Source organism: Pteronotus mesoamericanus, unplaced genomic scaffold, assembly GCF_021234165.1.
Source record: "Pteronotus mesoamericanus isolate MK-2021 breed Mesoamerican mustached bat unplaced genomic scaffold, CSHL_Meso_final contig_56, whole genome shotgun sequence".
Lineage (NCBI taxonomy): Eukaryota > Metazoa > Chordata > Mammalia > Chiroptera > Mormoopidae > Pteronotus > Pteronotus mesoamericanus.
The window spans coordinates 20,705,837-20,721,037 of NW_026555201.1; the positions used below are offsets into that span (position 1 = coordinate 20,705,837).

Here is a 15,201-nt window from a genome sequence, read left to right on the forward strand (position 1 = left end):
ATCTATCGATCTTTCAAATCCTCATGAATATGTGGAAAGCAAAGATAATAACAACAAAATAGAGTTCTTTTAGAATGTCCCAGTGTGTTGGAGAGGGATTCCCACAGAAATCATAAAGAAGGCTGAAGAAAAGAAATAAAACTACCAAAGTAAGTTAGGCAAATTGTAGCTAACTATAGATGAACAGATTATTGAATGTTGCTGTGACAAATTAGTCTGAAGTATCTGATCTCTTCCTTGAAGAGAATCAATGAACTGTGAGAAGCCAGATGAGAATTTTTTTAAAATTATTTTTTGAGAATTTCCAATCAAGATGGAGACATAGGTAAACACAGCTAGCCTCCTCTTGCAACCATAGCAAAATTACAACTAAACTATTAAATAACTATCACCCAGAATTGTCGGATGATTGAGTTGTATTGAAGTATGACAATGAAGGAATTAAAGAAGACACATTCATCCAGACAGGTCGGAGGGTCAGAGACATGCAGATGTGGAGACATGGAAATATGGAACATGGAACAGGTTGTCCCACCCCAACGTGTGGTGGATATAAATTGGGAGTGGACTCACTCCCTCTGGACTCCAGCACCAGGGCAGCAGCTGAAAGTGGCATATGGGGAGAAACTGAAATGTCTGGCATCAGGGCAAGTGCCAGGGGACAGCTTCCTCCTGGACAAAGGTCCAGTGGCCAGGCAGTGACCATTGTCCCTTTTCTGAGCCCTCTCCCACACAGAACCACAGAGCAGCAACAACATATCTGAGGCTCCATCAACCTGATTCACATGGGTTGCCCTGCTATGGTGACTACCTGAAGCTCTTCTCCATCCAACTTACCAGTGTGCTTTTCTACAATATGTTACACTACTAGGAGAGGGAGTCAAAGCAGTTCTACCAAATACATAGAAACAAACACAAGGAGGCTGCCAAAATATGGCCCAAATGAAAGAACAGAACAAACTTCTAGAAAAAGAACTAAACAAAATGGAGATCAGCAATCTAGCAGATGCAGAGTTCAAAACACTGCTTATAAGAATGCTCAAGGAACTCAGTGGATAATTCAACAGCATAAAAATGATCCAATCAGAAATGAAGGAGACACTAATTTAAATAAAGAAAAATTTACAGGGAATCAACAGTGGAGTGGACAAAGCTGAGAATCTTATCAATGAACTGGTACATAAGGAAGAAAAAAATTCAATCAGAGCAGCAAGAAGAAAATATAATTCAAAAAAACAAAAATAAACTAAGGAGCCTCTGGGGCAACTTCAGATGTACCAACATTTGAATCATAGGGGAGCCAGAAGGGAAAGAGAAGGAGCAAGAAATTGAAAACTTATTTGAAAAAATAATGAAAGAAAACTTACGTAATTTGGTGAAGCAAATAGACATATAAGTCCAGGAGTCTCAAACAAGATGGACACAAAGAACACCACACTAAGACTCATCATAATTAAAATGCCAAAGGTTAACGATAAAGAATCTTAATAGCAGCAAGAGAAAAGCAGATGGTTACCTACAAAGGCGTTCCCATAAGACTGCCAGCTGATTTCTCAAAAGAAACTTTGCAGGCTTGAAGGGATTGACAAGAAGTATTCAAAGTCATGAAAATCAAGGACATACAACCTAGATTACTTTACCCAGCAAGCTATCATTTAGAATGGAAGGGCAGATAAAGTGCTTCCCAGACAATGTAAAGCTAAAGGAGTTCATCAAGCCATTATTATATGAAATATTAGGGGACATATTTAAGAAAAATAAGATCAAAGCTATGAACATAAAATGGTAACAAATTCACAACTATCAATAACTGAATCTAAAAAACAAACTAAGCAAACAAGCAAAACAGAAAGAGAATCATAGACATGGAGATCAATTGGAGGGTTATCAGTTAGGAAAGGGAGAGCAAAATTGGGAAAAGGGTGCAAGGATTAAGAAGTGCAAATTGGTAGGTACAGAATAGACACGAAAATGTTAAGAACAGTAAAGGAAAGGGAGTTGCCAAAGAACTCACATGCATGACCATGGACATGAACTAAGGAGTGGTGGGATTGCTGGAAGGAATGGAGTTACTGGGTACAGGGGAACAAGGGGGAAAAATTGGGTCCAGTATAATAGCATAATTTAAAAAATATAGTAAAAATTAATTTTTGAAAAAATTAAATTAATTTGTGAAAGAAAAAAAATCTTAACCAGAGATAAATTCTGGTGGTGTTAGCTATTACCACAGTTTATATGAAAGGGTCTATTTTAAATGTTGCTATGTACTCAAATTTTATGTATTTCCTAATTTCTTACTCTCGCCAACTATTCTACATTAAGGGGAACAGTAATGTAACATATTGAAAGATATTATATTTATTTTATTATTTGGGTATCAATGTATTGGGGTCAATAATTAATCTAGGTCAAGGTTATTACTAGGAATTACTACCCTAATGCAAGAAAGCTAAGAGTCTTTGGAGGGGCATGGGCTGTTATTGAGGGTATGTATATATTTTTGGTGAAAACAAATATTACAAGAGTGTATACTTGACTTCATATTTATTTAGTGGGTTCAATCATTAGCTGCACAGCATCAGAAAGGATTATGCAGTTGTAATTCATGTTTTATATTCCTTTTTCTATTTATAGCAATCAAATATTTATTAAGCACTTTCTATTTATCAAACAAAGTGCTAAGCTCTGGAAATAAACAATGAGTAAAACCAGATACGCTTCCTAGCTCTAACATAATTTATAATCTAGTGAAGACAAACAACTAACGGGCAGAGAAGTGAACTGAAAGGCAGAGGAAGTGATGGTGGAGCTCTTCATGAGGAGTAAATATAAAGTGGGTGAAGGGTTAGGGCAGAACTGTGGAGTGCAGAGAATGTTCCAAACGGGGAAAAGAACCAGCGACAACAAAGGGGACAGCTTGGATCATTTAAAGAATGCAAGTCCTGTATAATGGAACCTGGACTAGGAAGCTGAAGGTTAAGAGAATGTAGGTGTAGCATTGCAGACTATCAAAGGATCTTGATCTATATCTTAAGAGAAACTGAAGGACTTGAAAAGGGAAAGTACATAAACACATTTGGTTTTTTAAAAGTCTGCTCTGGCTGCAGCATCAGTTTGGACTAGCTTGGGAATCCAAATACTCAAAGAAACTAGATAAAACTATTACTGTCATCCAGATGAGAAACTGTTATGATGTGCAATATGGTGATGATAGTGGAGACCTATGTAGATTTAAATCAAAATAGGAGGTCGAGAGATTAAAGGTAGAGGCAGAAATAATAAATAAAGGCATTGTTCAAAGTAGCAAAAACTGCTCCTGGGTTGAAAAAGCAAGTTAAGCATACTTCCTGATGTGTGAAAGAAAACAAATCCACCTAACACAGTTGGATTCTTCACTAGGGTTAGTCAAATTAATGATAGAAAAAGGTCACAAATGTCATTGGAATTTAAGAAAATACGTAAGTTAAAATTTAATTTATCATCGTGACAACATTTCTTAATATTTAAAATGTTAAGTTGAACGAATTCTATTCTATAATGTTATCTGCTCTATTATCTAGATACTGTGCGGTGATAGTTCCATTTTTCATATCTCATTTGAAATATATCAGTCATAGTTTAATTTCACCCTGGTGTCTACATACTTTTAAGGAGCTGGCTGCACATTAATTTGCATGCTGGGTAATATGTTTATTGCAGTGTTAAATGCACCTTAAGAATGTATCTCGTCACCACAAATACCATTTAAACAGTAAATTTTAATTTATAAAGTGCTTTAAAATTCATTGGAGAAGAATTTATCTTTACCTCATCCTTTTATATTCCTCTTATATCATTTCTGTATGTTTCATGTATGTTCCTTACAAAGACTATCCTAATTTCATATAGGGCAGAGACAGATATCTAGGGAATTCTGTGAAAATGCACATTCTGAATCAGTAGGTGTGGAATGAGGTGTGAGATTTGGCAGGTCCAATGCCCTACTGATGCCAGTGCTTCTGATTTGATGATGCTATTTCTAGTATCAAGGTGTTCTAAAATCTTCAAGCCATCAGTAATAGTAAACTCACCTGATTTCTTTGTTGATGGCATCCAATTGTTCCTGAAGCATCATAGCTAGAGTCTGGGCATCAGAATGACCACTTGGAGAGAGGAGATCCATTGAGCTAAAAATTGTGTCTCTGTCATCATCATCAATATCAGATATTTCTGTGTCACTTTCAAAAGGGTGGCTGCTTAGCACACCAATTTGCTGAGTTCTATTCCACTCATGATCCCCAAGAGATTTTACCTGAGTGGTAAATGAACAATTATATTATCTATCACATTGTTTATTTTCAAAGCAATATTCTAAAAAGCAATTTAAAAAAGTACACATGCTTTTATAGACTAGTTGGCAAAAGCTGAACTGATTATTAGCATTTTAATGTATTGGTTCAATAAAATAATTCCTATGCATTCTATGTTATGGAAAGTATTGTCAGCATTAATCTCAAGATTTTAATAGAAATAAATATAATGAATGATAAAATCCATGATTTCTAGTTCAACCCCAAATCAAGGTAACAATTACTTTAAAGCATTTGTGTTTGCAACATTTCTCCTTGTTTACAAATTAACTCTTTCTATCCACTTGTACCCAAGCATTCCAATTTATTGTACTAATTAGTCTTATCTGCGTTTTGTATTATAGACTGGGACTACAAATATTATCACACAACAAATTATACAAGAATTCTCTCCCCAACAGTTATTTACATAAATCTAACTATTATTTTAAAATATTGCAAAATTATTTAATTTCATTTCCACTAATCTGGTCACTTAAATTCTGACTGATTTTTTAAACCCAAGCCATACTAATTTACATAGCTATGTTTTAACTGATATAATAAATATTCATGTTAATGAAGGTCTTGTGTAATCAACAGACCAGTGTTTTTCACATTGTAATCTCAAGGTATAAGAGGTCTGGGAGTAAAAGGGAGGTCCTAAATTTTCTACTATTTAAAAAAAGTTGTTTTTATTTTTGTGATGATGTAAAATAATTTTTGGGAGGTGACAATATAAGATTGTCTTGAGTATTATTTAAGATTTGAAAACCTTAATTAGCTTTTGTGTTATAAATTGTTTTGGTATCAAGCAGTACCAATTTATTTTTCATATAAAAATGAGAAAAGAACATAGACAAACTTAATTTATTCATTTTTTCATTTATCTATCCATTCAACTTGAATGCCTACTATGAGGAATTAATTTGTACATGACACATAGGTGTCAATTAAACATGAAAATGTTTAAAAAAAGAGAGAGAACAAAGGGCTTATATAAGACAAGTAGGTTATGTAGTATTTTGGACACATAAAAGTGGTTGGGGAGAACAAACTATTCTTAGGGCACAAGGGAACTATATTCTCTATAAAATGCAACTATATACTTACTGACTGTGCATAGCTTACAAATTTTAAATTACTGAGTGAATGAAAGATTGGCACTAAAGTTGATTATGGACTGTTCTCTACAAACACCTTTAAAGTTTATGAACATTTTTATCAAAGTCTTTTTAAGATAGTAATTATAATTAAGGTACTTAATAAATTTGAATTAACCGAATGAATACCACTGCTTAGGCGCCCACGCAAACCAAAAAATACGTTTGGCAAAATAGCATAATGGATGAAAGCATGGAATTTGAAATCACACAGACAGATAGGCTCTCGTTTTGATTCAATTACTTTGAAGGGTGTGTAGTTTAGGGTACCGGTCTGCAGCCTGTGAGGAACTGGGCCACAAGCAAAGCTTGCCTGAGCACCTTGCCTCCCCCACCCCCATCCACACTTGGGTCAGCGAAGCTCGAAGCTCGTCACCTCCGGAGCCCTGGGCTCCCTCACTGCCACACCCGCCCGTCTTCTTCCACCAAACTGGTTTGTGATACCAACAATATTGGGGACTTCTGGGGTGGCTGAACACTTAACATTTCTGAGCTTCAATATTTTCATATCTGTAATTATAATAGTATAAAAATATTACCCAATTCATAAGTTTATGTGGATGAATACATAGGAAATAGTTGAATGTCTCGCATAGAGTGGGGAATTTGTTAGTCATAGTTTTTAAAATATGTCATACTTCACACTTGAAACTAATAAAAATGCTAGCATTTTGAATATTTTCAGTATTATTGATAAAATTCTAACCAAAATGGAATAGTGTATTTACTTAAAGCCATCAGAGACTTGAAATAAAAGTTTAACCTTGGGCTCATCTCTTCGCACACCCATGCGGCCTCTCCTTGGTCTTCTTATTACTTTAGTGGTTCTGTAGTCAGACTGGTTGTCCACGAGGGAGCCAACTGAGTAGCGCAACTCAGCTGAAGTGTCTAGATGTGTCCTGGAAGGAAGGAAAAATATGAAATATAGGCAATCTTCAAAATTAAACTTAACTGCAAATCACTATCCCCTTCTTAATTGGCACTAAAACATTAGCCCTCAAGGAAATAAACTTCAAGAAGAAAACTGAATTGTCTGGGCTCTTTGAGGTCTCTTAAGAAGCTTAAGTTAGAAATTCCCATCTCAGGTTCTTTCCTGAGGATTTGGTACATGTTCTCTTTTTAGAATATAAAAAGCTTTCCTGTTCATTAATTATTATTTCCAAATGTGGTAGTACAACAAAACATTTTGAGATGGACAACCAAAATCCAGAGGCTTAAATTCTGTCACTTCTATTTAGTTTGAACTGTTTAGTAGATATCCCAATGTATGCTATTTGTTACTGTATTTGTTTTAGCATTCCTTATTAATCTAACAGAAAAATGCATAAAATTTTAGGGTCCAGAGATTTCTGTTTTTCAACATTCTATTTTTTTAATTTAGAAAAATCAAGAAAATGTTTAAAATCAGATTGACCCAAGTTTAATAAAGTTATTTTTAATAAAATAGACTATACCACAAAAATATTTTTTTAAACCCTCACCTGAGGGTATACTTATTGATTTTAGAGTGGTTGGGGGGAAGAGAGAGAGATAAGATGTGAAAGAGAAAGATCAATCAGTTGCCGCCCCCACCACGATCCCCTGCATCCTAGGTATGTGCCCTGGCCAGGGATCAACCTGCAACCTTTTGGTGTACAAGACAATGCTGCGCCCAACTGAGCAACCTGACCAGGATCAAAATAATTTTTTAGCTTTTAAGAAACATTGATTTAAAAAGAATAAAAACATCTTTTGATAAGTATATCTACTTTTGAAATTTACTTGGAGGTGAAACAATTGGAATGTTCCTATTGGAAAATATTATCATAATGTTTTTCAATAAGCATGGTAATAAAGTACACTGAAATTAAAGTGCAATAAAAGTTTCTCCAGAAACATTATTTATATAGAAATTTACAGCAAATTCAGTTTATTACTACAATAATAATGATAACAGTGGTAACATGATGTCCTACAAAATGATTTATTATCAGTAGGAAAAATACTTAAAGCTGTGTTTACTCTTGAATTTCAGGCTCCTACTGATCTATTTTCTCACCCTTAGTTCCCTTTGTGAATGAAGCATTTCGAAATATTTGGCAAGATTAAATAAAAGAGGTTAGGTGAAGTCAATGTTCACAACAGTAGAAGATACTGACCTAACTAATACAGGTCTTTGTTTTGCCAAATAGGAGACTGAAACAAATGAACTAAGGAATCATCCCTGAGACAGATGACAGCGATTGCTTTTTAGAGTAGTGAACATGAGACTTAAGCAAACTGTTGTTTTGGCTTTTTTTTTACATTGTAGATTAATCTACTTAAAAACTAACCAACAAGACCATGGCTGTAATTGGTACAAATCTTAGTCTTTAACTATTTTGCAGAGGGTATAAGTTTCATGAAGACAAATATATTTTCAGCTCCATTATATGCTCAAAGAGTTATTCCTAAGCATATATTAAGCACTCAATAAATATCTGGTAATGAATTAAAAAATTAATGAAATTGATTATAATACATTCCAATCTAGCTCAGAACATTCTAGTTTCCTTTTGTCTGTGGCTACTTAGGGTAATGTCTTCTTGGGCATCAGAGTGCATTTTTTAAAGTTATAACTTATTATCCTAGGAGTAGTGTTTTCTTGTTTTATCACTGAGCTCTAGACCATTTATAAAAACACATCTGTGAAACAAAACACAGATCAGTCCCAATGACAACTTGCTTAAACATCTGCAGTGTCCTTAAAAGCTCTCTATAATTTGGACCCTTCCTACTTCTGAGTCCACTTCCAGTTACTCTCTGTATTTCTCCATGTAGCTGTACTGACTTTCATCCTTCAATAACTCACACCGTCTTTCACTTCTGAGCCTTTAAAACGGTCTCTTTGCATATTTACATGGTTAGCATTCTTAAATGCTCAGTTTAAAAGTCCCATTGCCATATACAATACTATTCTAGTTCCTCATATTCCTTCCATTAAAACAGTCCTCAAATTATAACTCCTCTATTTTTCCATCTGGAATGTGTCCTCTTCACCACCATCACTACTGTATCTCTGGTGCCACAATGTCTGGCAAGTAGAAAGCACTTAACTGATTTTGAAATAACAAAAGACCCAAGACAAGAGCAACTGTAGAAGAGTCGACTGCTTATACTTCATCTAAAAATGTTATTGCTCACCTCTTTTCTCTTAATCAACTCTGTGAGCTAGTTATCTAACAAGAGAAATCAAAGGCTATATTTCTGTACATTAAAAATTTTAATCATTTTCGTATATATTATTTTGAGAGGTACTAGGAAGTCTGAGTTACATGTTCACCCACAGTCACCAATTCATTTAGACAAGGAACCATCATGTACAGCTGTTTTGCTTTCTGAATCTCCTGCAACTCACACATAATCTCACAAGGGAACTTCTGTAGAGAAATCAAGCGTAACTTTTCCTAGAGTAAACCTGTAATCCATCCCTCTGTTCCTGGGTGTCCTTCATCGTCCTTTCTAATTATCCACATCCTGCCATTTCTTCAGAGTTCAGCCAAATCAGGCCATTTCCAGCCACTCAAAACTTACTTTACTTTCTTTTCAGATGAGATACTAATAAAGGATATTAGTTACTGATAAATCATCAACTTTAGCTCATCTCTTCCTACCTCCTCAACTGAAAGATCAAACACAAGTTGATGAAGTTCTCATGCACCATCTGTTTTCTTTATTGTTCCTTAATTATGTGCACTCAGAAGGCATGGGTGTTCAACAAATAATTGCCATTTAACAAATACTCAGTTATCCTGTTACTTACTATAAATTGTATCAGTTTAGCTATCTTAATAATTCCTATAATACATTATATTTGTGATGATTTACTGTTTAGAAAACCTCTTTGCTTATTTCTCATTTTATCTACAAAATAAGCTTATGAGATACCCAGAAAAATAGTATTTTATATATAACTCATGTAAAATATATACAAAATTAGAATCTTATTATGGAAATGGATTTTCCAAGATCAACTAGAACTTGTATGTCTCAGTCTTATTATGCTTGGTGTCATGTTTTTACTACAGTGTGCTCCATCAGAGAAAAACTGTCCTGTGTGTATTCTGTTATTATGGATAAAGGTCACACTGTTAGGTGGCTCATGATGACAACATGTCTAGAATTCTGCATTTCTGAGACTGCAGGTCAAAAAAACAACAAAATGGTCACTTGGTCCAATTAAGATATCTTCAATCTGTTAATTTAATAATGCTCATTCTATGCATTTACTCCTTTGATACTTTATCAGCTCTTTTCCCCCTTCTCTTCCATCATCATCACCATGTGAACACATGAAACTGAATAATTTCAATTCAGATATATGTTAGAATAAAAACTTGTTAAAAATAAGCATGATTTTTTCTAAGTTAAAAACTTACCTATTAAAATTTTTTATGCCTGCAGAAATGTGTTCTTTATACTCAACTGAAGAAATAAGCAAAATACTGAATGTTTTATCAGTACTTATACTGAAAAATATAAGCTCCTTTAGAATTTTTTTAAGTTTGGATTTTTTTCATTTGAGCATCTGAAAAATACTTTACCAGATATTCATTATTTCTACAATATCTATTGAGAGCATAGTACATGCCAGGTTTTTTTTTAAGGTGCTGAGATTATAGTAATTAAAGAGATAAAAATTCCATCCCTTGTGGAGCTAATATTCTAAACATAAGCATAAAATCATAAAAAATGAACTTGTAGACATCTGTGGTGGTCAAAGTTTCAAATAACTAATATCATTGTATTTTTTAATAAATAAATAATCAAGTGAGTGAGTCCTTCTAGGGTTTCTTATCAAGTCTGAATAAATTTGTTTTTCTAAAACAAAAAATAAAATTACATGTGAATTATTGAAGTTTATCTAGAGAGAGAAACAATGGTCTCATTGCTTCTTTCATCTAGGATGAGGTATTGAATCAAAGTAGATGAGTATGGCTAAATTTATTTGAATTTTTAAATAAGTATAATTTATTTTTACCTCTTTATTTGCAATTACTTTACCAAAATAGCTATATGCTCTTTGAATGTGAATGTTCATAATCAGTGAAATTTTTCAGTAACAATAAACACTGAAAAGATTTCTGTATATAGAGAAAAGGGTTGACATTTTTTTCTGGAATGAGTTGTAGTCTTATACATGGTTCCATTTCTTCATTTAAGATTCTTATTACATATTTTATCTACACAATTAAATGGAGAATATGAAAGGTAGTGATTTCAATTTTTATTGCATTTCTACAGAAAGGATTTATAAATTATAGAATTATTTTTGAGTGTAGAAACTAAGTTAGTAAGAAGTCAAAATAGGGCAGTGATGGCTGAGCAATAGGAGGTCCTTATTTATTTTATTTGAGGAGATACTAACCATGAGGAAGTTCATACTGATTATTATTCAACTGCAGATAAGCTTTTAATTTAATGTTACCTTGATATTGTGGGTTCAATTAAAGAGCCAGTTCTCATTTTCAATTGGTCAAGTTCAGATCTCAGCTTTTCAATTTCTTCTGCTAATCTTTCCTAAAAATCAAAGAAGTGTTACTCAAATGATATGCAAATAACAATATTACCAAAACTCAATTGTGATAAACCAAACCATCAAGTTTGGTGGCTTTTTAAAAGTGAAAAACTGATAGATGTGACTCTATTAAAGGTTATTCATGAGAATGAAACATGCCTGATTTTCCCCTTGTAATGAAAATGTGAACAGCAGAAATCAATTAAAATCTATCTCCATTCCCTGGAATTTATTAATCTTAAATTTTTGCAAAAACATGGGAATAAGAAGGACAAAACCATATACATGACTGAGAAATGCGGAGTAGAAATCATAGCCAGTTTAAAAAATAATGAAAAGGTCTTATTTATGCAGCAAGTGAAGGGTTTCTGTTATGCTATAAAGATTGAAAAACACATGGAGGAAGGAGAAAGCAGACTGAATTAAAAGGATGAGGAAAAAAAATCACGATCTAATAGGAATTAAAATCAGTAGTTTGATATTGGTACAATTATAGTATGACTAAAGTTTTCTCAGATTGGCATTGTCAATTTCAGCCTATAAATTTATGAAGATAAGTGTTGTCTTATAGCCCTTAAATGCTTATGGAAGCACTTAATCTTGCCTTCATAATCATAATTTTTATAACGTCATAAATGTTTAAATGTGTCCTTCTGGATTTTACATTGCTGTGTTTTCCTCTGTAAGTGGCCTATGCTTGGCATTTTACTTGACTCCTACTTCTCTACTCCTCACACGTTTTCGGTCAATGTGGTCTTTGCAATACTTATCTGCTCTTCGTTGTTTCTATCACAACCATCCTACTCTACATCCATTCTACCTCTTTCCTGAATTATTTTACCAGCTTCCACAGAGGTGATGCACATTTCAAAATTTTCCACACATATTCTTCTGTTAGGTGCATAATTTAAAAAAATATATGATCAGATAAATCCTTTGCTTAAGAATATTCAACAGTGTCTTATTGTATTTATTAATTCATTCATTTTTATTTCCACAAATATTCATTAATCACCTCTTGTGTGCTAGATACATAAAAGAGTAATAAATTAACAAATTTCCTGCTGTCATATAACTTATAATTTGGTAGAAAACATAATAAACAAACACTGTCTTAAGGATATCGGTAGGAAGGAGAAAATAGGAGAATCATGGAGAGGCTCTTCAATAAAATGATAGTTAAGTAAATACTGAAGAGAAAGAGGAAGTAAGAAAAACTAGACTGTCTAGGAAAAGGCATGGCAGAGAGAAGGAACAGCAAGTACAAATGCTCCTTAGTGGGAGTGTGTTTAGTGAGCTAGAGGGCAAAGAGGCCAGCGAGGCTGGACCGGAGAGGTTAACAACAAAGGCAGATAAGGCATGGATTTAGAAAAGTGTGATTGCAGGGTTTGAGAAGAATAGAAGAGTTCTAAAATAGTGTAAACCATTTTAAAGTCTTTGGCTTGACTCTGGGTAAGAGAGGAAATGACTAGAGGATTTTTGAGTTGAGAAGAAGCATGACTATTCTGATGGGTATAAAATGAACTGTTGAATGGGATTGGGAGGAAGGGAAAAATAAAATTATTAGTGTTCTTCCAAAACATAGGCAAGAAAATTATGGTTGAGACAATGATGGTGTTAGAATGAGAATGTCTAGAATTTGGTCATATTTTGAAGATATAACTAACAGAATTTAAGGTTGGCATGAATGTGGAATATGTGATAAGAGAAGGGTTAAGCATAACTCCAAAGCTTTTAACCTGGGTAACTAAGAGAAAGAAGTTGGGATTTAATAAGAGACTGCTTGAGGTGGTGGTCAGGTTAGGCAGCAGCGTTGTTTTGGAGAGATTGGCCTGTTAAGATGAGATGCATATATGCCCAAATAGAGATAGTAAGTTAGCTTTTGAATACATGAACTCCCTCAGGGTAGAGAGCCCAGCAGGAGATCTAAATTTGGAAGCGCTCAGTTTATAGATGTTATTTAAGCCCATGAGATCAGATGAATGCACCAGGGTCTAAATATAGAGAAGAAACCCAAGGACAGGCAAAAAAGTCAGATTCTAGAGATGAAGATGATCAAGAGAAACGCTGAAAGAAGAGGCTGAGCATACAGGGGATTTTGCTGATGGGTAATGCAGATAGATAAATGAATGGAAATTAGAGGAGTTATATGAAATGTTGTTAGATTAGGAAATATGTTTAGCTGTATGAGATAATATTCAGAAATGAAGTATGACCTGAGATCTGCTTCCTCTGGCAACTGACATGAACGAGGATATGAAGTGTGGAATGATTAGTACTGCCGGTTGCTTAGGCAGATTTTTGATGCTACAAGGCTTGGGTAGGTAGGTGGTGGGGGAGTGGGTTCTGGGAATCTTGCCAGGAGCACACAGAGTTTTGGAATACATAACATTGCATAACAGGATCAAGTCCAAAATTCACAATCTGGTCAAAACCTAGTTCTTTACATACATACCAGTCTCAAGCAAACTTCTGGTGATACAACAAATCAACCATCTTTGTTTTCTCTGTGCTACTGCATAGGCTGTGTCCTATGTCCTATGTTTCTATAGTGAAGAACACAACTGCCTTCAAGAGTCTGAGGAAATATCCTCTCCCTGATGTAGACATTCTGAACTACTTCAAAGAGAATTTGATGCTATCTTCTAGGCACCATATTATATTTCTCTAGTAGATTTACCTTTTGGGAGATTTTGTACACACTTACTGTGGTAACAAATAGTTATTTTTGAAATTAACATTGTAATAGATAGCATTCAATAGGGTTGAATGTATAATTGTTCACTCTTTATTTGTTTATCATTTCAAGTACCTTCCATATGCCGCACTTCTTTCCCTTCTCTCCTTCCTTCCTTCCTTCCCTTCACGCCTCCTCTCTCTCCCTCTCTCTCTCTTCTCTCTTTCTATTTTTTCCATCATTTGTTCAATACACATTTATAGATCATAAGTTAGTAGCTTTAAATGATTTTATTTGCCTATACCAAACAAAATGAAATAAGGACAAAATTGCTAACAAACACTTTACAAGCTAAGAAAGGAAGACAAAAATATATTAACAATCACAACTCTTAACATTTCATAATCTGATCTTGATTTGACTCCCCTACCACATATTTTCCAAGAGGAGTAACTGATTCCAGATGAACAATTATTCTTATTAATATTTAGGATATCAAATTTAAACTCAGTTCTCACACCCTCCCCCGCCAAGCACCTGCAATCATGCTATATGCACTGTATTTGAAAGGCCTGCAACACAGTCCTACCTTTTTTTAAAGTTTTAGTCCAGTCTTGCCATGGCACCCTGAAGACTTCTGTATAGCTGCAACATATTGTGACCTTTCCTACCTGAAGTTCTTATTGTCTATGTCACTCATCTGACACTTGGCATCTGCTAACCTGCACCTCATTACTTTGTCAACCATGTGGGGTTTTTTTTCTCTTTGATTAGTTTTTTCAGCTACTTTGGAAGTAGGGTTATGTTTGAAAATAGATAACAACACAATTTTTTGCATAATTGGTATTTAATACATTTTGCTGAAATGATATCTCAAACTACACAAATTAGTGCACACATTTTTTAGTTTCATTTATATGAAGCACAAATGAGTCAAAATCATTTCTCTACTGTAAGAAGTCAAGACAGAGATTACACTTGGGTATAAGAGCAGTGCATATGTTAACGAGAGTGGGGCTTCCAGAGTGTTGATTTTCATGTGTTTGATTTGTAAAAATTCATCCAGCTTTCCCTTTATATGTACAATTTTGTATGTATAATATAAAAATGAAAATTGTTTTAAAAAGAAAACATCTTGAAATTATTTCTTATCAAATTTATTTTACAAAACATTCACCAGTGTAAAATAGAAAAAAGGGCAAAATGTGAGTTTTCAAATACCTTATCATGTAAAGATTCTTCCAGATTTTTTCTGAAAGTTTCTGATTCTTGAATTAAAACATTCTACAGAAGAGGAACAAACAGAAATAATTACTAAATTAAACAGAAAATAATGAAATGTGGACATTGTTATTTTATCACTCTAGATCTTCATTCACTTCTTCTTGATGCATCTATTTATTGGTTTCTGTAGAAACCAAGTTTTAATGGAATCTAAAAACATGACACTTTAACATTTTGAGAAATACATAATTTAAATATGATGTTATTTTGTAA

General features: G+C 33.8%; 1 protein-coding gene across 4 annotated transcripts in view; it reads right to left on the reverse strand.

The window, feature by feature from the left end:
- Positions 1 to 15,201, reverse strand: part of PPFIA2 (PTPRF interacting protein alpha 2) — a 446,295-nt gene that overhangs the window by 80,032 nt on the left and 351,062 nt on the right. For all 4 annotated transcript variants that reach the window (XM_054580164.1, XM_054580163.1, XM_054580167.1 and 1 more), the window contains 4 exons: positions 14,926 to 14,988; positions 10,938 to 11,029; positions 6,255 to 6,390; positions 4,071 to 4,291 (listed from right to left, as the gene is read on the reverse strand). In XM_054580164.1, the coding sequence (XP_054436139.1) occupies positions 4,071 to 4,291; positions 6,255 to 6,390; positions 10,938 to 11,029; positions 14,926 to 14,988 (512 nt within the window). The remainder of the gene's footprint in view (positions 1 to 4,070; positions 4,292 to 6,254; positions 6,391 to 10,937; positions 11,030 to 14,925; positions 14,989 to 15,201) is intronic.